This window comes from Oryctolagus cuniculus, chromosome 2, assembly GCF_964237555.1.
Source record: "Oryctolagus cuniculus chromosome 2, mOryCun1.1, whole genome shotgun sequence".
Classification (NCBI taxonomy): Eukaryota; Metazoa; Chordata; class Mammalia; order Lagomorpha; family Leporidae; genus Oryctolagus; species Oryctolagus cuniculus.
The window spans coordinates 46,456,734-46,480,016 of record NC_091433.1 but is presented as its reverse complement, the minus strand read 5'-3'; the positions used below and the strand labels follow the sequence as shown (position 1 = coordinate 46,480,016).

Genomic DNA, 23,283 nt, shown 5'->3' with positions numbered 1-23,283 from the left:
GGCTACTGAAGGTAAAAATTGTGTTCTTAATTAGCAGATTCTACAGTCACGCTGATATAAAACATTAATTAAAAGGCACTTTTGCATTCCTAGAATGAGAAAAGAGGGAAGAAAGGGAAGTTCTGTAAATATACTACTAGACCTGTACTATACAGCAGATAAGGCCCGACAATACCTTTCCATGAGGTCATCTACTGGAAAACAAACACGCGGAAAAGTCCCCAGGTAAGGAGGGGAAATGCCAAGCAGAATCCAGCTCAAGTGGACTTGCTATCATACCAGGGTGAGCTATTTGCATTAACAATCAATAATAACTAATGACTGTTAATAAAAGCTCTTAGTGAATTATTTCAAGGCACAACATTAGAGCAAGTTACTTGAACATACCTGATTTGAAGACATATTCTCAACTTTCATTAGTGATGAATAGCTCCTAGAAGATAAAAAAAAATTCTTATCCTGTGCATTTACCATATATCTAGGACTGCTGAGGGGCTATGGAAGAAACACAGTAGCTATTAGATACCAGCTTTGCCCTCAAGGAAACCACAACTTCAATACAAACAATAAGTAAATAAGATGTGAACACTATTTTATTATTTAAAAAGTATTCTCATACATATTTCATGTCACTTCCACAATAGCTTTGTGAATTAGGTAGCATCATTCCCATTTCTCAGAAAGGACCCTATCTGCAGCCAAGATCAGATATGATTCATAGGTGAAGTAATACAGCCGACATTGCAAATGCTACAGGAATTCAATGGAGGAAATATATCAGTGTGGGCAGAAACTGACAGGGCACCATTCACAGATGAGGTGGGACCCAAACTAAGCCTAACAACTGGGCAGGATAAGTGAGGGGGTATTTAGATCTAGAAAGCAGGATGAGCAAAAGCAAAGAGATGGTATTTATAATGATATGCTGACGCTCAAACTAACTCAAGTGAAACCTGGAAGAAAAATAGTGGCAGATCAAGTTGCACAGATGTGTGGATCCAATTACGCTGTCTGCTTGTGTGACAGAACACAATGTGGGCATCAAGAAGCCCAAATAGATGACTGAGCAGAGCAAAGACATAATGAGAATTAACAGGATAGTTATGAAATATCTGTGCTAAAGACTTGGTGGAGGATGGATGGGAAGACAATAGAAAATGACAAATATTACAAAATACAGCACCCAAAGAACTTACTAGGAGGAAAAAAATCACTTTATCAGCAATAGTTACAGTGAAAAGTTCTAGTAAAAAAATACAGAGACAAAAGAAATAAAGTACTAGTGTCCTTTAAAAAGCAATTTGTAGGGGCTGGCACGTGGCATCACAGGTTAAGCCGCTGACTTCAGTGATGTCAGCAACCCATATGGCCCTGGTTCAAGACCCAGCTGCTCCACTTCTGATTCAGCTCCCTGCTAATGCACCTGGAAAAAGCAGTGAAAGATGGCCCAAGTACTTGGGCCCTGTATCCAAGTGGGAAACCTGGAAGAAGCTCCTGGCTCCTGCTTTTGTGTAGCCCAGCCTGGGCCATTCCAGCCATCTGAAGAGTGAACCAGCGGGAGGAAGATCAATCTCTCTCTAACTCTGCCTTTCAAATAATAATAATAAAAAGTAATCTGTAGCAAACAGAGGGCAAAGAAAGAAGTGAGGGGAAGGTAAGGTAAGATCAATTACCAATACAAGTATTTACCACTTACTGAATATTCTTGATTTGCTAGGAATGGTATTAAGCATTTCATAAATTACTGCTAATCCCCATAACCACCAGGGCAAGGAGTATTTCACTCCCATTATACTTATAAGGAAGCAAAATTAGGAAAATTAAAAGAGTTAACCAAGTTATTAGAGATAACTACAGATAACAAAGGAGAAGGCTTTGATTCCAAAGTCTGAGGCCTAAACCCACATGCTTACAATTAATCTGAGGGCATGCATCCACAGCGTTAACAGTTTTATCAGCACCTACATCAAGGTTTCTAGCTTGAGTTATTCGAAGAAAATGATGCTACAAATGACAGCAGTGAGAAAATATTTGTGCTTGATTCAAACATGCTGCATTACTAAAGTCAATATGACCTTTAATAACTGAAAACTGGGGGGCCAGCACTTTGGTGTAGTGGGTAAAGCTGCCACCTGCAGCAGTGGTATCCCATACGGGTGCCGGTTCGAGTCCTCACTGCTCTTCTTCAGATCCAACTCTCCGCTATGGCCTGGAAAAGCAGAAGATGACTCAAGTCCTTGGGCCCCTGTACCCATGTTGGGGACCTGGAAAAAGCTCCTGGCTTTGGATTGGTCCAGCTCTGGCCACTGTGGCCATTTCAGAATGGCCATTTGAGTAGTGAACCAGCAGATAGAAGACCGCTCTTGTCTCTCCCTCTCTTTGTAACTCTGCCTTTCAAATAAAATAAATAATTCTTTAAAAAAAAAACAAAACTGAAAACAGGAGGCTTGTCACAGTTAGAAATAAATAGCTGGGAGACATCGAAAGAGAGATATTAGTAAGTGTTATCTGTAATAAAGAAATGAAACCCAAGATCAACAAGTACATGAGGAGAAAGAGAAAGACATGTTAATTAAAAAAAAAGTGGTTAGCGCACAGAATCTCAATTCTGCTGCATCTCAGAATCACTTGTAGGAGTATATCTATATGCTTAGTTGTAGGAATCTACAACCAAGGTTGATGAACCAGAGTCAGAATTCCCACCTATGTGAAAGTGACACAAAACTGACCTTTCTTTTGGCTACACATTTCCTCCAAGTTCCATCTCATTAATCTGACTCCCTCCCTGGCACCCTTTTGGATATCTCAAAGGTACATTCAGGTTCTTAACATTGATATTTTAACTCATGGTCTACCCCCCTTTCAAACATTGAATACCTCAAGGAATGGCATTACTGTCCACTCCAGTTCAAACCAGAAACCTCTTTTAGTCCCTCTCCTCAACCTAATCTATGATAAAATCCTATCACTGTATATACAAAATTACCTCTCACAGGTAGAGTTCTCTCTGTCTCCACATCAAACTGAGCTACCATCATCTGTGATAGAGACAACAGCTAATAGCTTACAATAAGGTTGGCGAAGTGGCCTTCCCCAAACACAAACCTCCCTGTACTAGTTGAAACCCCTAGTTGGAACCATTTGATGACTTCACAGTGCTCTTAGGATGAAGATAAACATGGACAACAAGGCCTTGCACAGCCCTATGTAGTCAATGTGCCCCCTTACTCCTGCTGCTCCAGACATTTATGGCTTTTTTTTTTTTTTTTAAGATTTTATTTATTTATTTAAGAGGTACAGTCAGAGAGACAGAGAGGTCGGTCTTCCATCTGCTGGTTCACTCCCAAATGGCCCCAATAGCCACAGCTGGGCCAATCTAAAGTCAGAAGGCAGGAGCTTCTTCTGGGTCTCCCATGCTGGTGCAGAGACCCAAGTGCACTTGGACCATCTTCTACTGCTTTCCCAGGCCAGAGCAGAGAGCTGTATCAAAAGAGGAGCAGCCAGGACCTGAAGCGAAGCCCATATGGGATGCTGGCACCACAGGAGGAAGCTCAGCCCACTACTCCAGCTGGCCCGATATTCACGGCTGTAGTCCTGCATTTTGCTTTGCTGCCTCTCATACAAGGTCTTTGCATGCATAGCTTACTCTGCTTAGAGTACTCCTCCCAGCACTTTTAAATCATCTAACAGGTTTGATCTCAGCTTCAAGAATCACCATATCAGGAAAAATACTATTTACTCATTCATTCATTATACACTACCTATGACTCACTGTACGTGCAAAGCACTGGATCACATTCAAGGAGGAAGCAATGCTACATAGGTGCTTCTCTGAAGGAACTTACAGTTAACACAAAGAGGCAGGGCACACAGAGCACTATTGATGGAGAAGGACAATAGCAGTAGGTGTGGGATAAACAAAAAGAGAGACAACCATAGAGTCATTTCTCAATGGGACTACACCATCTTTTTCATCAATGGCCTCATCATTAGCTCTTCACATGTTGCACTACACTCATTCCGTAAGTCTATTTTTCAATATTCCAGGAATCCTATAAAGGCTCCTTATGACTTACAACATGAAATTCTAGACTAAATGAAACTTTTCAAGTCACTGTACAATGTACTTAATTTTTCTTTCTTATTTATTTATTTACTTTTTTGTCTATGTATGACCTTGGCTCTGGCCATGACAAGTTGTTCATTCCTGTCTCAAAAGTGGCATAATATAGAAGTGTGGACTTCAGAATTACAGACAAGTTTGAATTCCCTGTTTTGCCACTTATCAGCTGTAACCCTTTATACATTAATCTTCTTGCTAATCTTTCCTTTACTATTGCTTATTTCTTCTGATTGTGACATCTACACAGTGGCTTAATTTTGATGTTACTAGATGTTTTGGTTTGATACCACAAAAAGCCAAGTAAGAGAATACAAGATTAAAATAAAGTAGTAGGCATAGAATTTGATCTTTTGGGTAGAAAATCTGGACACAAAACTAATACTAGTACTACAAAAGTATAAAAACAGATTACCAAACAGGTTAGAAGCCTAGAGTCTGAAATTTTCCAACAGCTACAGAACACAGTGTGCAGCTGCAGCTCTGGATACACCAAGCGAATTCTTGACACAACAGCACCTCTCATTCCTTGCACTGTAGCCCTGCATCATAGTCTCCCATTGTCTGCAGCCTCTGATAAATTTATTTGTGTGGCATAGGTTTACCAGAAATAAATTACTGTTTCTGGTTTTCTAAAACCCCTAAGCTTATCAGAGAATACAAGTGACCAGTAACAGTTCAGAAAGTGGGACTGATTAAATCAACTTTCAAAGCAAGCATTTACTTAGTAAGATTCAGAGATTTGCCCCTCTCAGTTTGAATGAGTATTTTAGATGTTGACAACTATAGAAGAAAGCCAGTGGATACGAAAACTTGAGTTGCTGGGTTCTTTGGTTTTAAACAATTGCATGTTTTCAAACGTGTAAAATCATATAAAATATCCTAACTTTTTGTAGCATACAACTTAATTTGAAGCAAAAATGTATTTTAAAGTAAATTATGACATCTATAAATCATTTGATTTATGCTGAATAGAACACAGGGAAGAAAGTATAGTAACGTAGGTTTGAGAATCAGAGACCAACTACATAACCTTGAGCAAGTTACTTAACTACTTCCCAGACTCAGTTTCCTCTTCTAAAAAAGTATCTACTCAATCAGCTATTGTTGGGATTAAGTGAAAAATAGTAAAACATTTACAGTAGAGTTTGGCAGATAAATGTTTAAAAATGTTTGCTATTCACCCTTACTAAATAATGTAAGTAAAGTAAGTGGTTTTATGTACCTAACACATAGCATCATGTTTCTAAACAAAACTGGGTTAGCTCTATAAAGGGTACATACAGGCGTGCTTTTAATTTTTCCTTACTCCAAACTAAAAACAAAAAAAGAATTAACTCCCTAAATCCTGCATCACTCACAATTCCACAAATCTCACTGCACCGATTTCTGTTTCACTCACAACAGAAAGCTGACTTAAAAAACAAATCCATATTAAATAGTTAAATCTAAATAAATCTATCTCATGATGTTAGAACACTATAACTTCGGATAATACTTTCAAAGCTTTGGATTTGAGTATACTTTAAATGAAGCTATTCATCCTATTTTAGCAGAATTCCCAAGAGGAACACATATATGTAGGTAACAAATAATAGTAGGTGATCATAATATTCTCATTCTGACCCAATATTCCTTCTAAGAATACAAGGTATTCTAAGGCAACTGGGTAAGGACATGGCAAGACAGCTGGTTTCTGATTCTGTACTATTCCCAAAGATAGTAGATGTTATCAATACCTTTTTTATTTTGATATATGCTTGTCCTTTTGGTAAACTTATCAAATGATATCTATGGGAAATAATGGGAAAATGCGGGAATTCGATACCTAGAACTCACAGGAGTAATTTCCTTTACTTAAGAAAAAGTAGAGGCCTCTTTGGGTATAGTACTATACATATATGGATTCAATATGGTAGGCAAAATGACACTGCCACCATTCCCCACCCCAGAGTGTCCATAACCTAATCTCTAGAACCTGAAAATGTTAGCTTGGATAGTGACTTCGCAGATGTGATTATATTAAGGGCCTTTCGGATGGAGAGATTACTGTGGGTTATCTGGATGGGCCCTAATCACTGTTCCTTAAGAAGCAGAGAAGGCAGTGGTCAGAGGTAGGGTGCACAGTTTTGCTGGCCTTGAAGATGGAAGAAGAGGCTAAGTCAAGGAATGTGGAAAGCCTTTAAAAGTTGGAAAAAGAAACAGATTCTTCAGCAGAACCTCCAGAAAGGAATATAGCCCTGCACACATCTTGAGGTTAGCCCAGTGAGAATGCTATTGGACTTTCATCCTACGAGACTATAAGGTAATAAATCTATGTTGTCTTAAGCTACTATATGTGTGGCAGTTTGTTAGGGTAGCAATAGAAAACTACTATAGTTGGCATTTGCATGGCCTTATTCAACTAGAATTTCAGAGGTCAATATATTAACTATTTATTTATTTATTTATTTTGACAGGCAGAGTGGATAGTGAGAGAGACAGAGAGAAAGGTCTTCCTTTTGCCATTGGTTCACCCTCCAATGGCCGCCACGGCTGGCGCGCTGCGGCCAGCGCACCGCGCTGATCCGAAGCCAGGAGCTAGGTGCTTCTCCTGGTCTCCCATGGGGTGCAGGGCCTAAGCACTTGGGCCATCCTCCACTGCCTTCCCGGGCCACAGCAGAGAGCTGGCCTGGAAGAGGGGCAACCGGGAAAGAATCCGGCGCCCTGACCGGGACTAGAACCCAGTGTGCCGGTGCTGCTAGGTGGAGGATTAGCCTATTGAGCCACGGCGCCGGCTATATTTATTATTTTAAAATACAGTGTTTTGGAGCAGGCCTCACTATATTAATTACATGAAACTTTTAAAATGTAGAAAAAGGGTTTAAAACTATTTTGACAGTTACCAGTGTTGGCCTTTAGAGCCAAGAACTTTATTCAAATAGCACAACTAGCTAATACTAAACACTTACATTATAACATCTTTTCTTCTTCTGAAGAACTGTATTAAAACAAAACAAACCTAAAGATTATTTATGATGGTTTTACCCAAGAATAAATTATTAATTTTATCTCTCACTCCCATAAGCTGCTTCTATAAAGGGTCAATTTACTTCAAAAAGTTCCTGGGAAATGGAATTCGAAGTTTATTTTGGTGTAAAAAGTTTGAAATTATGCACTGTTTTCCCATAAACTTCATGAACTTACTGAAGATCCCTTTTGTCCCTCCTTCAAGCAATGCATCATTCTTAAGGGTTATTCCAGTATTAAATCTGCAAGGAACAAATCTTTGAGGTCAATATCAATATCACAGTTCCAACATACCTAAGTTCATCCATTTCTCTCTTCTTCTTCATTTCTTCTTTTTCTTTCCTTTTCATTTCCTGAATTTGGGCCTTTTTCTCATTCCTCTCTTCACGGTCTCTGCCCTCTTTCTCTGCTGCCAGGTCTGGGAACCGTTCCATTTTGGTCTTTTCTAATCGATTCAGGATCTCATTCACTTTCTTCTCCACTGTCACAATTTTCACCTTTGAGGGAGATAGGGGAAAAAATACTGGGTCTTTATTTATGTATTTTCTTTTCTCCCAGAAGAGAAGCGAGGCTGTCCAGGGGTTTAGTGGCCCAATTTATCTCCCTCTAGAAACCATCCATCATGCTCAGCCCTCAACAATAGTTGGATATTCCACTCAGTGTCAGGACTGTGCCTCCTGCAGCGGTAAAAAAACACTTACATCCTTTTGCCTGTGAAAGCCTATCTGCCCCACATCCATGTCAGCTGTTTTCTTCAGGTTAGACCACGGCGTATATACCACATTAACGTTGTTCATCTTGCAGCCTGCCAAGAGAGACTGTCTTCAACATGCAGGCAGGAGGAGACGGAGCAACCATTCCCTTACCCACTGACAAATTACAGTAATCCAACACAGGAAATGGCTTAGAACGAACAAGCCAGCCAGGGCTTCAAACCACACAGTGCTTTTCAAAAACCACCCAGGAAAGGCAAAATGGTAAAGCTAACATCAAACAAAATGCAAACAAAAGAATTACAATGGAGAGCAGGGATCCAGGGATTAGCTTCAGAGATTTCCGAGAGCCCCTCAAATTGAAGGCAAAATTTATCAAGTGCATTTTTCTCCAGAGAAAAGGACCAAACAGGTTTCCTCAGATTTTCAAAAGAGTTTCTGACTCACTATAGGCTAAGCGGCATTATAAAGCCTGGCCTGGGATTCCAGAGACCTGGATCCTATCCTGACACTCCTAGAAACCAGCTAGCCTCTCTGGGAAAGTCTCACCAGCTCTCTGAATCTTGTCTGAACTATTAGGAAACTGGATTCGTTTAGTTGGGTTTTGTTGTTTCTTTTAGCAGTGGAACACTTAAGGAAAGGGCACAAAACAGCAGTGCTCTGGATGCAAGAGGTGCCTGGCATCCTGTTCTTTCCTCCCCTATCACCCCCCAGCCTCACCTCCAACTCCCTCCTCTGTTAAGCTGCTCTGAGAATCACAGTTGAGTCACTCTAAAATTTTAATGTTCTCTATCATCCTTCCAAATTAAACGGCTACAGATTGCAGTGTTCAGTAAATCTCCACATACACTGGAGAACGCTGGTGAACAGCACCCTACCCACCTGATTGAAGTTAACATTACCCAGAATGTGGCAAAATGACATCATGTGCACCTGAGCAGAATGTGAAAAACTTCACTTATGAAATGTTCCGGCCAAAAATGCAAAATGTGATTCTAATCAAGAGGAAGCGTCAGATAAACCCAATCTTTGGGGTACTCTACAAGTGATCTCTACTCTTTAAAAGCATCAAATGGGCGCCAGTTCTAGTCCTGGCTGCTCCTCTTCTGATCCAGCTCACTGCTGTGGCCTGGGAAAGCAGTGGAGGATGGCCCAAGTCCTTGGGCCCCTGCACCCATGGGGGAGACCGGGAAGAAGCATCTGGCTCCTGGCTTCGGATCGGCGCAGCTCTGGCGGAGGGAAGACCTTTCTCTCTGTCTCTCTCTCACTGTCTGTAACTCTACCAGTCAAATGAATAAATAAAAATCTTAAAAAAAAAAAAAAAGCATCAATGTTTTGAAAGAAAAAAAGGATCTCTAGATTAAACGAGATCAAAGAGATTTGACAACTAAATATAAGGCATGATCCTGGATCACCAAAAAAAGAAATGCTATTAAGGAATAATTGTAGGACTACTGGCAAAACTTAAATGTGTGTGTGTATATCAGATAACAGTATTCTATCCATGCTAAATTGCCTGAATTTGATCATAATGCAATTAAGACTTCAGGTAATATCCTTGTTCTTAGGAGATACATACTAAAGGGTCTATAGTTTTCTTTCAGATGATCTGGCTGAAAGGGTTAATAATGGCCAGTGCCGCGGCTCAATAGGCTAATCCTCCACCTAGCAGCTCTGGCACACGGGGTTCTAGTCCCGGTTGGGGCGCCGGATTCTTTCCCGGTTGCCCCTCTTCCAGGCCAGCTCTCTGCTGTGGCCCGGGAAGGCAGTGGAGGATGGCCCAAGTGCTTGGGCCCTGCACCCCGTGGGAGACCAGGAGAAGCACCTGGCTCCTGGCTTCGGATCAGCACGGTGCGCCGGCCACAGCGCGCCAGCCGTGGCAGCCATTGGAGGGTGAACCAACGGCAAAAGGAAGATCTTTCTCTCTGTGTCTCTCTCACTATCCACTCTGCCTGTCAAAAAAAAAAAAAAAAAAAAAAAAAAAAAGGTTAATAATGACTATGCTATCAATAAAGAGAAAACAAATAAATATGGGAAAATTTTAAAATTGGTAACCCTAAGCAAATGGTGTATGACAGGCGTGTTTTTTTTCTTTTGTGTGGTAAGAACATTTTTTTTCAAAATGAGAAGTCTGAATACAATCTCCATGTGCAACTGCACTACAGGGGACATGAAAATGGATCTCAAAGAAGGGAGCTAAGTACTTGGAGTACCCCCAGGGTAAAAAAGAACATGTCAAATGCTATGAGAAAGGTACAGGTAAAGTACTGAGGAAGTACAGGGAAGGGAAGGGCCACTCAGACTGGGAGAAAAGAAATGCTTCATGGAAGATTAATGGAGCTCAGAGGTAAGAGAAGAATTCTGACTTCAAATCCAGCCTCTACTATACTTCAGGGACCCGAGACCCGAGATGAGCTCCTTCATTTTTTTTTCAGCTCAATTTTCTCATCTATAACATGAAAAGAACAGCACCTATGAAATAATCTATAAAGTTTTCAGCACAAGATCTGGGCATGTAGTCAACATGCCATCAATGCTAGTGATTACTATCATTACTACAACTATGATGTGGACCTTGAAACTTTGCTTGGGTCTGCCCACGTGAAGACTGAGGACAGAAGTGAGGGCAGAAGGAACGACATAAGCAAAGGTACAGCAAATATTTACTTCGGCTGGAGTGTGAAGTATGTGAAGGGGAGACACCTGTATGAGATCTGAGGTGCTTAAATGCCAGCTTAAGAAGTTTGGACTGAATTCTATAGGCCCAGGGAGGGGAGGGGTGGTGGTTTGGTCACAGAAACTTTCTAATCTATCAGAGGGTTTAATCTAGGAAGATTTATAGGTTAAATATAGGACAGACGGACCTATGATTCTGGATCTATGAATCACAACAAACTGACTCTGTGATGACAAACAAGTTGAACACCAACTCCCTTGGTTCTGAGCACTGAGGGTGGCAAGCCAGGGAGGGACATTTGTTAACTACAGTATCACAACCAGAACACACTTGGCAAATCTCAGAGAAAAGAACATTTTCTGCTATTGACCCATGAAAGTGGGATCCTGGGGCTTATTAGCTCTTTGGTTTGGTGAGCTACCACTGTGGAATGCCGATGGGAGGACAGAGAGGAATTTAGTACCCTGACTCTTCACTCCTTTTTGTTTTCTCTAGAACTTGTAAACCAGAAAGAGACCTAAAAGAAAACTGAACCAAGAATAAGTTCAAAGTTTTTTTTTATCAAAGGGACATCTGCTAGCCCTGGGCATGGGAGGGGACAGGGGACAGAAGAATAGAGGATAATGACTGTTTCAATTTTTATTTTTATTACAATAACTGAAGATTTTGGAAATTGTCTACTCATAAAAATGGAATGTCCTATGTTGTAATGTAAATGTAATGTCATTACAATTAGTTGACCAATGGAGTTGAAAATCAGGGGTTCTATAAGGCAAGACCTCTATCTTCTTTGGCCAGGTATGTTTCATTGTCAAGGCTGCCTGAATTAAGCATCAAGAAACTGAAACTCAGTCTGAGTGATGAGAATGGGGTTATGACACTCAGCTCTTGTCCTATAGTCACCAACCCCTGGTATCGCAATCAGCTGTTGATCTGCCTCAGGTTTACCATATACTCAACCCACATTTTTTTCCAACCTTCTAGATCATCCTTCAGTTTCAGATCAAACCAAAATTACCTCTGCCCTATCTAGGTCTATGCCCCACAGCTGAAATCTAATCCACTAGCTCAATCACAGCAGAACACCACTTCCTGCCTTTCCTTTATAACTGTCATTCCCACCTCAATAATTATTCTTCTCTACCTTTACTAATTGTGAGATCACATTTTGTATGGCAGAGGGGCTGGTGATGTGTTGAAGGGGGTAAAGCCACTTCCTGCAATGCTGGCATCCCATACGGGCGCAGGCTTGTACCCCAGCTGTTCCACTTCCAATCTAGCTCTCTTCTTTTTTTTTTTTTTGACAGGCAGAGTGGACAGTGAGAGAGAGAGACAGAGAGAAAGGTCTTCCTTTGCCGTTGGTTCACCCTCCAATGGCCGCCATGGCCGGCGCGCTGCGGCCGGCGCACCGCGCTGATCCGATGGCAGGAGCCAGGAGCCAGGTGCTTTTCCTGGTCTCCCATGGGGTGCAGGGCCCAAGCACCTGGGCCATCCTCCACTGCACTCCCTGGCCACAGCAGAGGGCTGGCCTGGAAGAGGGGCAACCGGACAGAATCCGGCGCCCCGACCGGGACTAGAACCCGGTGTGCCGGCGCCGCTAGGCGGAGGATTAGCCTAGTGAGCCGCGGCGCCGGCGCCAATCTAGCTCTCTTCTAATGACCTGGGAAAAGCAGGAAAGATGGCCCAAGTGCTTGGGCCCCTGCCACCCTTGTGGGAGACCTGGAAGAAGCTCCTTGCTCCTGCTGTTGCAGCCACCTGGGGAGAAACCAGTGGATGGAAGACCTTTCTCTCTCTCTCAATCTAAGTCTGACTTTCAAATAAATAAATCTTAAAAAACAAAAAACACAGCTGTATAATAAAAATAAACAAGTAGCAAGTGTATCATTTCAGGTCTTACCTAAAACACTTAAAAAATTATTCTCAACCCACAATGCACATTACAATTACCAGAGGAGTTTTTAAAAAATGCTGATACTCAGAGACCACCCCAGGTCAATTAAATAAAATTTTCTTGGGGGTGGAGGTTGGGAGTTGACTCGGTATCATCACAACTTAAAGGGAGAAAAAAGAATGTACAGGGAAGAGGAAAGAAAAAGTAGGAAAGTGTGGCTGGGGCTGTGGCGTAGCAGGTAAAGCTGCCGCCTGCAGTGCCGGGCATCCCATATGGGTGCCAGTTCAAGTCCCATCTGCTCCACTTCTGACCCAGCTCTCTGCTATGGCCTGGGAAAGTAGTAGAAGATGGCCCAAGTCCTTGGAACCTTGTACCAACATGGAGGACCCGGAAGAAGCTCCTGGCTCCTGGCTGCAGATTGGCCCAGCTCTGATCATTGCAGCCATTTGGGGAGTGAACTACAGGATGAAAGACCTCTTTCCCTCTCACTGCCTCTGCCTCTCTATAACTATGCCTTTCAGATAAATAAATAAATTTAAAAAAAGAAAGAAAGAAAAAATAGGAAAGTGTGATTTAAGATTCTAGTTCTAGAATATAATGACAAATGATAGAAATAAAGATATCAAATAATGATAAAAATAATTCTATGAGACACATCTCTCTTGCTTAACTACCAATATTACCAAATTTCCAAGTCTTTTACAAATAACCTTAAGAATATGCAGATCTAGACATTTCTATTCAAGGTAAGGAAAAAGAGTAAAAAAAAAAAAAAGGCTGAAACTCAGATAGGACCATGAAAATTAGAGGGATGGGGAGATTAGCTTTTAGTCTGACAGGTAGCAAAACTATCTTCCACCTTAACAAAACAGGGGAAAGGCATATTCCATGCTACAGGATTGATGAAAGCCAAAGTCAATAGCAGACTATCTAAAAAGTAATTCACTTCTGAGGCTGGTGCTGTCACATAGCAGATATAGCCACTGCCTGCAGTGCTGGCATCCCATATGGATGCAGGCTCAAGTCCCGGCTTCTCCACTTCAGATCCAGCTCTCTGCTATGGCCTGGGAAAGCAGCAGAAGATGGCTCGAGTCCTTGGACCCCAGCACCTGCAAGGGGAGAACCCAGAGGAAACTCCAGGTTCCTGGCTTCAGATGGGCCCAGTTCTGGCTGTTGCAGCCATTTGAGGAGTGAACCAGTGGATGTAAGACCTTTCTCTCTGCCTCTCTGTAACTCTCTGCCTTTCAAATAAATAAATAAATGTTTTAAAAAAAATAAATAAAATAAAAAGTAACCCAATTCAGATACAGTCAGTATTATTTCTGAAAACATCGCTAAGAAAACTGACCTTGAATGCTATTGGCCTTCACAAGGTGGGCACAATCCATCAGCACTTCCTTTGGAATGTCTTCTATCTTCTCTCCCTGAAACACAAAAATCAACCAAATGATCCATCAGTTTGTTACTGATTGACACTGGAACACTCAAGGTGCATTTGCTGCTTTACTCACTAGGCATGATTTTATCACAATCAAGAGCTCTTTAACTGTACTACTGAATACTGAAAAATGAAGTAAATATACCATGTCCATTACAGAAGGCAGTAATATAATATGGAAAATACTGGTACTTAAATAAGTGAAAAAAAAGGATATGGAAGAAAACTGATGAAACGGTAATTAGTAATTTTTGTTCTTTCTTTTCATTCTTACTTTAAGAAGCTCTGTGGGAAAAGGGTGCCTACTTTTGACAACCAGAGGTCTTCTGGGGTGAAGGCCTTCTATTACCTTCCTCTCAAAGAGAGAACCTGTAGTTTGGAGTCTCAAACATCTGCTCACCACCCTCAGCATTCATCAGGAAAAAATGTCTTGTTAGATCTCAACAGGTCACCACAAAGAAGAAATAACGCAGATTCTTTTTCTCTATAGAAATCTATATTAAAATCAAAGATGAATAAAGAGCGATTCTCAAAGGAAAAAAAGATTTGAGGCAGCAGCAAGTGGAAATCAATCCAATACTGACTCCTACTATGCATGGAATTACAGAAACGTCTCTGAGAATTAAGTGTCATCTAACTAAATGTTTTAGATAAAATTATTCCATAATGTTTCTTTATGTTTCTAAAACTTTTCATTTCAAAAGTAAATCTCGTGGCTGGTGCTGTGGCACAGTGGGTTAACGCCCTGGCCTGAAGCACCAGCGGATTCAAGACCTGGCTGCTCCACTTCTGATCCACCTCTCTGCTACGGCCTAGGAAAGCAGTACAAGATGGCCCAAGATGCACCCACGTGGGAGACCAGGAGGAAGCTCCTAGCTCCTGGCTTTGGATCGGCATATCTCCGGCCACTGCGGCCAATTGGAGAATGAACCATCAGATGGAAGACCTCTCTCTCTCTCTCTGCCTCTCCTCACTCTGTGTAACTCTGACTTTATAAATAAATCTTTAAAAAAGTAAATCTCTTAAAAACATAACATTTGTCCAAAAAATAAGCAATCTGAGTGTCACTGTTTTTAAAGGCATATCTCATCTAAGAGGATATTTCTCCACTCATTTAAATACAGGATTCTGATTTTTATATCTTAATAACATTGCAATCATCAGCCATTACCACTTAAGCTATAACATAGTGATGGTAACAAAATATAGAGAAGCTAACTGACCCTATGCCAAATACAATCAAAATTAATGATTAAAAAAAAATCCCCAGCAAGTTACCACTTTTTGAGCACTCACCATATAGCAGGTATTAAGTGAATAGCCATATGAAATGACTGGTATTATCCTCCCTTTACCAATGAAGAAACTGAAGCTAAGTAGTTAAGTAAGTAGGCTAAGGTCTCCAACATCTCCTAGTGACAGAGCTGAGAGATGCGCCCAAGTTTAAAGCCATGCTCTTGTGGAACTGGGGTTTCTTAATACCAACCTATGTCCCATTATCTCTACTTATTCACACTATCTGTGGCTGTCACTATTCCTAAAGCAATGTCTTTTTGTTTTATTACTTATAATACAATGTGGGAGACTTGCTCCCTACCTACAAAGTCATCCAGCTTAGCACTATGCAGAAAATCAGAATACACAAGCTCCAAGGGGGGTTCTAAGGGATTCTCACTACAGAAAGGCCAGAATTTGGACTGTGGACTTTGTGCCATCTATGTTACTGGGGCAAGAAATCTTTAGATAAGTATGGTTATTTTCTTTGGGTTTCAAAAATCAAGTCTAGGAAGGAAATGCAGCATATCTATGATCTTCAAAGTTGGGTTGAATTCAACAAAAACTGCAATGTACCACTTAGCATGTGCTGGTATTATTTTAAGCACTTTAAGATATGCTAGCTTGCTTAATTCTTATAAATGACTCAGTAAGGCAGGTATTTATACCCTTTTACGGATGAGGAAACGGGCACAGTTAAGTACCCTGCTCAGTCACACAACTAGTAATCAGCAGAGCCAGGACTCACCTACAGTGGTCTTGGTCCTAAGCCACATGGTCTTGCTCCATCTCCAATACTTACTTGGTACCTAACTAAGAACAAGAGGCTATACCACTGACTGCAAATCAACCATTTAAACATTTCTCAAGGAGCATACAGTTTCAAATTGAGTATATTATGTGCCTCCAAAAGAAACTGAAATAGAACTTCTTCTATTCAAACAAGTAATAACTGGTGGTAAGGTGAAGTTGGGAACACCACCATTGTTTCCATTTTCTGACATAACAGAACCCAAAGGAAAAAAATCCGTACCAAACAAACTTGGTAACACCATATTCATGGTAACAACATCTTCAATTTTTATCTAATTTTAATAGTTCCAAATAGCAAAAAGTTGCCTAGGACAATTAAGAATTTTGTTCTAGCATGAAGTTCATAATCTTCCTCTTCTCCTTCACAATATAGTCCTCAAAAACAGAAATAGTTTAAGTAAATATGGGATACAATGTTTGATCTTAATAGTAAATTAAATGAATATTACAGTCATAATGAAGCACCATCATATTTAATAAAATGGTCAAAAGATTTTTTTGTTAAGTTATAAAACTCAAAAAGGTTTTGGAAAACCTATAGATAGCAGGTAGCATTTTAAACTAGCACAATACTTTCAGAAGGTAATCTGGCAAAAAAAAAAAAAAAAGAGTTATCAAAATATGTGTATCTTTTAAATAATTCCGTGCCTAAGAATTACTGTAGGAAAAAATTCAAAAGAGATGAGGAAAATGAGTCAAGAAAAGACCTTTCTTGTTGGGATTCATAATGCTGAAAAACTTTAAACAATTTATACTGTGACAAAGGAGCATCTATATTAACTTTGGCATATTATCAACTCAAAGCAGCCAGTCAAAATAATAAATATGAAACTAGTACCGTAACATGAAAAAGTTCATAAACTGTCACTTTAAAAAGCAATACATTCAACCAAGAAATGCCAGGATGGAAAACAGAGTGAGACAAAAGAATTTAACTGCATTTACAAATGCAGGGCACTACGTCACTGAAACAGATAGCTTAACACATGGTTTTGCAAAACAATGTCTTTACTGGAAATTTTAAGGCAAGAAAACATACAAAATTGAACTGTACAAAAATACTATACTATCGTTGATAAAGTTGTTTCTCATGGGGTGAAAGGTTAATAATTTTGAAACTACCTATATATACACTAGAATACAAATAGGTAAGTTAAATGGAAGGTGAATGGTGGGAAACAGACTTCTTGCTGTTGCGAAGGAAGTTACAGGTAAGCCAGGGGAAAGCTTGGAATGAGGCCTGTGGTAATGGATCAGAGTCAGAGATATCAATATCATCTCATGTTTAGCTTAATACAGACACAAGTAAAGAGATCTAAAAAATGATAGGGAATAAGTGCATATACATGGGATGGTATATATACAAATATTTCCTTGCTCTGTCAGCTGAGAAGGCTTAAAAGCAATCACATCCAGAGTCTAGATCTTGATTTTTGAACTATTATTCCCCAAGAAAAATAGCCAACAACCCCTGGAGAAATGATTAACTCCAGAGCTGGGACAGGAAAAATATAAAATGTGTCCGGAGTACTCTGTAGTACCAGAAAGTAAGGCTCAAAAAACAAAAGGATGAGAGCATGTCAGAGGAACACAGCAGCTAAGCTGCTCTAAGAGCTGAAAGAGCCCCAGCCAAAGCTGGACAGTATGAGCAACAAAGTAATACAGTGCCCCACTACAACCCAAAGTATGAAATAAGCACAGGAATCCACACTGGTGTCAATAAACAATCAACAGAAAGGATAAATGGGGAAGATGAAACAAATCTTCCTTCCAGAATAATTACAAATAATCTACATAGATACTACCTGCTCCAGAAGTAGAGCTTAATTCTGTCCCCCGCCATTGAGTAGAGAATGGACTAGGTAACTTTCTTCTAGATAACAGAACATGGAAAGGCAGAGAAAAGCAACTTTCTGGTAGAGAAACCTAGTCAACACTATCCTGGGGAAGTGATCAAAGTTCATTCACATCATTAGTGATAAGTCATGTTAATACAGGTAGCCTGATACGACATGAAGACACGAGGAGATGGGCATTTCAGCTCTGGAATTCTTCTCCCTAAATCAATAATCTCAGTCTAGTCATGAGAAAAACATCAGTTAAACCCAAACTGAGTGACATTCCACAACATCCCTGATTAAATTTTTAAGGTCATGAAAAATAGCAAAAGGGTGAAAAACTGTCACAGAGCAGAGACTAGGCAGACAAGACAACTATATGCAAGACAAATAAATTCAGTACCCTAGATGGGATCCTGAAACAGAAAAAAGACATTAATGGAAAAGCTGATGAAATTCAAATAAAGTCCCGAATTTAGCTGACATTAAGGTGCCAGGTTTATTTCTTAGTTTTGACAAATCTTCCAGGGTAATGTAAGATGTTAACAATAGGGAAAGTAGCCGGCGCCGTGGCTCAATAGGCTAATCCTCCACCTTGTGGCGCCGGCACACCGGGTTCTAGTCCCGGTCGGGGCGCCGGATTCTGTCCCGGTTGCCCCTCTTCCAGGCCAGCTCTCTGCTATGGCCAGGGAGTGCAGTGGAGGATGGCCCAGGTGCTTGGGCCCTGCACCCCATGGGAGACCAGGAAAAAGCACCTGGCTCCTGGCTCCTGCCATCGGATCAGCGCGGTGCGCCGGCTGCAGCGGCGGCCATTGGAGGGTGAACCAACGGCAAAAGGAAGACCTTTCTCTCTCTGTCTCTCTCTCACTGTCCACTCTGCCTGTCAAAAAAAAAAAAAAAAAAAACACAATAGGGAAAGTAGCCAGAGGCTTTACAGGAACTGTCCTACTATCTTTTTAACTTTATTGTAAATTTAAAATTACTTGAAAGCAGGAAGTTTATTTAAATATAAATACATATATAGAGAGAGACGTAACAAATATACCCTCTGGTTCAACTATAAAATATAACTTATAAATAAAGGCAGATTAGAAAAGTAATGTTATTCTATTACTAGGGGACATTAAATATTTTTTTATTAATAAACTATCATGCTGGCTGGCGCCGCGGCTTACTTGGCTAATCCTCCGCCTGTGGCGTTGGCAGCCCAGGTTCTAGTCCCAGTCGGGGTGCTGGATTCTGTCCCGGTTGCCCCTCTTCCAGTCCAGCTCTCTGCTGTGGCCCAGGAAGGAAGTGGAGGATGGCCTGAGTGCTTGGGCCCTGCACCTGCATGGGAGGCTAGGAGGAAGCACCTGGCTCCTGGCTTCGGATTGGTGCAGTGCACTGGCTGCAGTGCGCTGGCTGTAGCAGCCATTTGGGGGGTGAACCAACGGAAGACCTTTCTCTCTGTCTCTCTCTCTAACTCTGCCTGTCAAAAAAAAAATAATAATAATAAACTATCATGCTGTTTTAGATTTCCCAAAGAAAATTCCTGATTTCTGGGGAGATCTGCCCACAGTGAACCAAAAGAATCACAAGAGGCTGAGAAAAAGTAACTACAACACGATCCTCTCCATTTCAGGAGAAAGACAATCTGGTACTGTCAAGTGAATCAAAAGGGAAAGAAAGTAAAGGTCATGGATGACATTCTGAAACTGGCAGAACAAGATGTTGCTTCTAGGCAGGAAAATATGTCCCCTTCTAAGTCTCAGAAGTCACCCAGAATTTTCCATGTGATTTTCTGGGTCAGAAAGAAGACACCCCTTTATCTGCTAACTTAACACTTTTACACACATTTATTACTTAAAACTATTTAATTGCAGAACATGATATGATGCTCATCAAAGAAAAAGTCATGAATCCATGTTTTTTCAGTACCTTATGTAATCGAAGGTATACATGAGCCGAAGAGAGTTTGTCCACATGAAACCTACAAAGAATGAAAACCACTTTTAGCACGAGGTACAAGAAAACCATCTCCTAAGGACACCTGCATTTAAAGCATTCCAATCCAACAAGTATTCACCCAGTGCCTACCACACACTAAGCACCGTGGGCAGTTTAAAACAGTCACTCTCGCCAGAAAGCTCAATATCAACCTGAAGGGGAAAGATAAACACTGAAAGTTGTGCAGCTGTGTGTGATTTAATAAGAGATAATAAACATTGGTTGCCCTGAGAAGGGTGACTTCTCAAGTGATGAAAGAGCTTCACAGAGGAACTGGCATTCTCTGACTGAAGCATATTCTCAGAGGAAAAACAGGGAAAAGAACCTCAGGTGAGAAGAGAAGGCAATCAGAGAAGTTAATGAGGCTCCTTTTGTAAGCCTGAAGACTTGCAGGACCACAGTTTGAAGAAAAAGATGAGGGCTTTATTTGAGACAGCTTGAGTTTGAAGCGATGGCCAAACAATTCAGAGAGGATGTCAAGTACAGAGCTGGAAGAGTTAAGTGAGGCCTAAGGACATTAAGCAGGGCACCTCACTAAATGGGTCAAACACTGCTTCCAGTCCCATATTCTGACAATGACACCCACCTACTCCTGGGTGAGCCAATGCTTTATAGCATTGTCCTAAAAACACTCAGAATGTCTTTCTCACCTCACTATCTGAAATTTGCCTTCCATTCAGACTCTTATCATCCACCAATTTAATGAAATCTCTCAAAACTTACTCCCTTTCCCACTTATGTAACATTTTTGGGGTTTTGGATTTTTCATGTTTACAGATCACCAAATGAAGTTGGTTTTCTTTCCAATACACAGGAAGCCCCTAGAATCCCAGCATCAAACAAGGAACAAGCTAACACATGACTGTCACTTTGTGATTTGTAATTTTAGTCACATTGCTACCCAGGTATTTTTCTAGACTGAAGTTCAGTAAAACCCTAGGGAGGCACCATTACATCTCATAATATATTTCTTTACATAATATCTTAGCATTAATATTTTTATTTAAGAAGTGACAACAGTCATACATTCACATGTAGTACAAAATGCAAAGAGTAATGGTAAGAGCCCTCTTGGTAAAACACCTTACTATTTTCTCTGGCTACAGAAAGATACTAGGCATTTTTTGGCAAACAGACAATGATGATGATGCTAAGTTCTATTCTTAGTCATTACTAATTGCCAGAAATGGATAAAACCTTATTTACATTTCTCTAAATGGTTCATATACTCATTTGCATTCCCATGTGACAAATTCACACTAATTATCACCTATACCTGAGGATTTTTTACCTAGAAAAATCTGCGTTTGCAAATCCAGAAATTATGTATTTCATTGTACTACTTGAGAATCAAAGGGAAAATACCCCACTAGTAACCTCAGTGAGAAGTAACTCCTCCAACTTTTACTTGTGTTAAGCCAGTTCTCTATGTTCAACTGTTCCCTATACACCCATAGCAGTTAGACACTATGATTTTTCTTACAGGTCTCTGATGTATAATTTCATCAAAAGAAATACCCAAATAATTTAACACATATCTAATGAATCCATAATAAGTAGTGAAAGTACCAAAAACACACAGAAGAGTACAATTACTAATATATAACAACCTCAGGTTTGTGTGTAGTACGTATACCTCTACAGTGAATGAGGGAAGAGAAATATGGGGCTCTGATTAAGATGTTAAAAAAAAATCCAGCCCTATAAACACATTAAAAAGCTCTTCGCATATCTCTCAAAATGCTTACTCAGAGTTCAAATTATGCCCACTAGTTCTCTCTTATCTTTGTTATCTTCTCCTGTCTGCTTATTCTGATACACTTCACTGAATGCAGAGACTAGAAATTTGACTAAAAGAGCACCCATTACTTGAGCAGGTGGAGATGCAGGGCCCCGGAGGTGGGCTGTCCAACTTCTGAGAGTGAGGTCTGAGGAACTACTACTCATTAGAGAGTTCGGAAGGAGGAAACACACACTATTTCTATTTCCTACATTTAAAAACGCATTTAGTGTCATCCTCGTTTAACCTTATGAAAATTATTTGATTAAAAGAGCCTCAGGAGATTTTTCTGGGATAAACTCAGATGTTGACATTCACAAATGTAAAGTAACAAAAGCTGTATCAACAATGAGTCAGGTTACAAATCTGCCCTGGAATGCAGAGTAACTCAGAATCATTCTTAGCATGCCCTGGAAGATTTCCAGGATTGACAGTATATGAACTGAACCATATTTTGAAGTATGGGCCTATTCCAGTTCACATAAGATCTCAAATAGTTGCTAAATGTAAAAAGTCAATCATTTTCAACTATATTCATTAATCTCACAACTATTAAGGAGTTTCTAGGTATCTATAGACACCAATTTGGTAAGGATCAACCTTAGTGAAATGAAAAACCAAAGCCAGTTTATTGGGTAATGGCGGTAAAATGGTGTGGGGAGCAGCCCGGACTGGACTGAGTTACTGGAATTAAGACTTATTCTATGCATCTGCTCTCCCACAATATGGCGCTGGGAAAGAAGTAAACAGCTTCCGCACAGCTGCCTCCAGTTCAACCAATAAACTGTAGGACTTGCTACTGATTGGAGGAGAGCAGCGTACTCGGCGTGTGGGCAGCCGAGTTGGGATTGGCGGAGGAGGACTATAAAGGAGGAGAGAGACGGCATGCACCGGGAACATCTAAGGGGAACATCTAGCTGAAGGAACACCCGTGCAGCCCCCGAGAGACCCGGCTGGCGGTGTGCCGCTCCCCTGCGGAAGTGGGGAATGTGGCCAGGGGGAACTGCCCTTCCACGGAGGTGGAAGGGATAGTAGCCAACCCGGGAAGAACCAGCAGCAAACCCGGGGAGGGCCGAGCAGACGAAAGAACAGCGCAGGGTCTTGTGTCGTTCCCCCACGAAGACGGGGAGCGACATAATGGTGCCGTGACTCGGATAGGAAACCTAGGACGGATAGGAAACTTAGGAGGGAAGAAACGGGAAGAACTGGGAAAATACCGGAGAGAGAGACTAGCAAACAGCCTAGGGAAAAGCCGGACGAAAAGGGTGCCGGAAGAAGCTATTGAAAGCCTAGGCATAGACTCGGATACAGACTAAGTGGGGAGGCTGGGAGAAATCTCTAAGGTCGAAGGCGAAAGTGAAAGCTAGAACAAACAGACTCGGATGCAGACTGTGGGGAGAGGCCAGGAGAAATGAGGGAGGAATATTGTTGGAAGAAAACTTAGGGAAACATACCGGGTAGAGAAAAATGTTAGGGAAATTGAAGCCGCGGGGGGCAGGCCAAGGCGGATACGAAAGCCACTTTGGGATTCTCAAGTTAGCCCGGGAATAGGGGGCGAAAAGTTGAAACCAGAAGCTGAAACGTAAGCCAGATTGGGATCCGTCTGATTAGCCCGGGGAGCAAAGGACGGGAAGCCAAACCGTGGGGCGGAGACGTAAGCTGGGTTGAATTCGCCAGGCTAGCCCGGGGAACTTAGATTGAATGCTAGTGGCGGACACGTAAGCTACGCTGTGTGACTCGTGG

At 41.1% G+C, this 23,283-nt stretch overlaps 1 protein-coding gene across 19 annotated transcripts in view; it reads right to left on the bottom strand.

Moving 5' to 3' along the window:
• CCDC25 (coiled-coil domain containing 25) overlaps window positions 1-23,283 on the bottom strand; it is a 44,843-nt gene that overhangs the window by 5,785 nt on the left and 15,775 nt on the right. For 9 of the 19 annotated variants that reach the window (XM_008249258.4, XM_070068255.1, XM_008249253.4 and 6 more), the window contains 5 exons: window positions 19,692-19,743; window positions 13,759-13,834; window positions 7,831-7,934; window positions 7,424-7,626; window positions 388-433 (listed from right to left, as the gene is read on the bottom strand). In XM_008249258.4, coding sequence (XP_008247480.4) covers window positions 388-433; window positions 7,424-7,626; window positions 7,831-7,934; window positions 13,759-13,834; window positions 19,692-19,743 — 481 coding nt within the window. The remainder of the gene's footprint in view (window positions 1-387; window positions 434-7,423; window positions 7,627-7,830; window positions 7,935-13,758; window positions 13,835-19,691; window positions 19,744-23,283) is intronic. The other 10 variants (XM_051831841.2, XM_070068262.1, XM_070068266.1 and 7 more) reach the window with 3 other exon arrangements.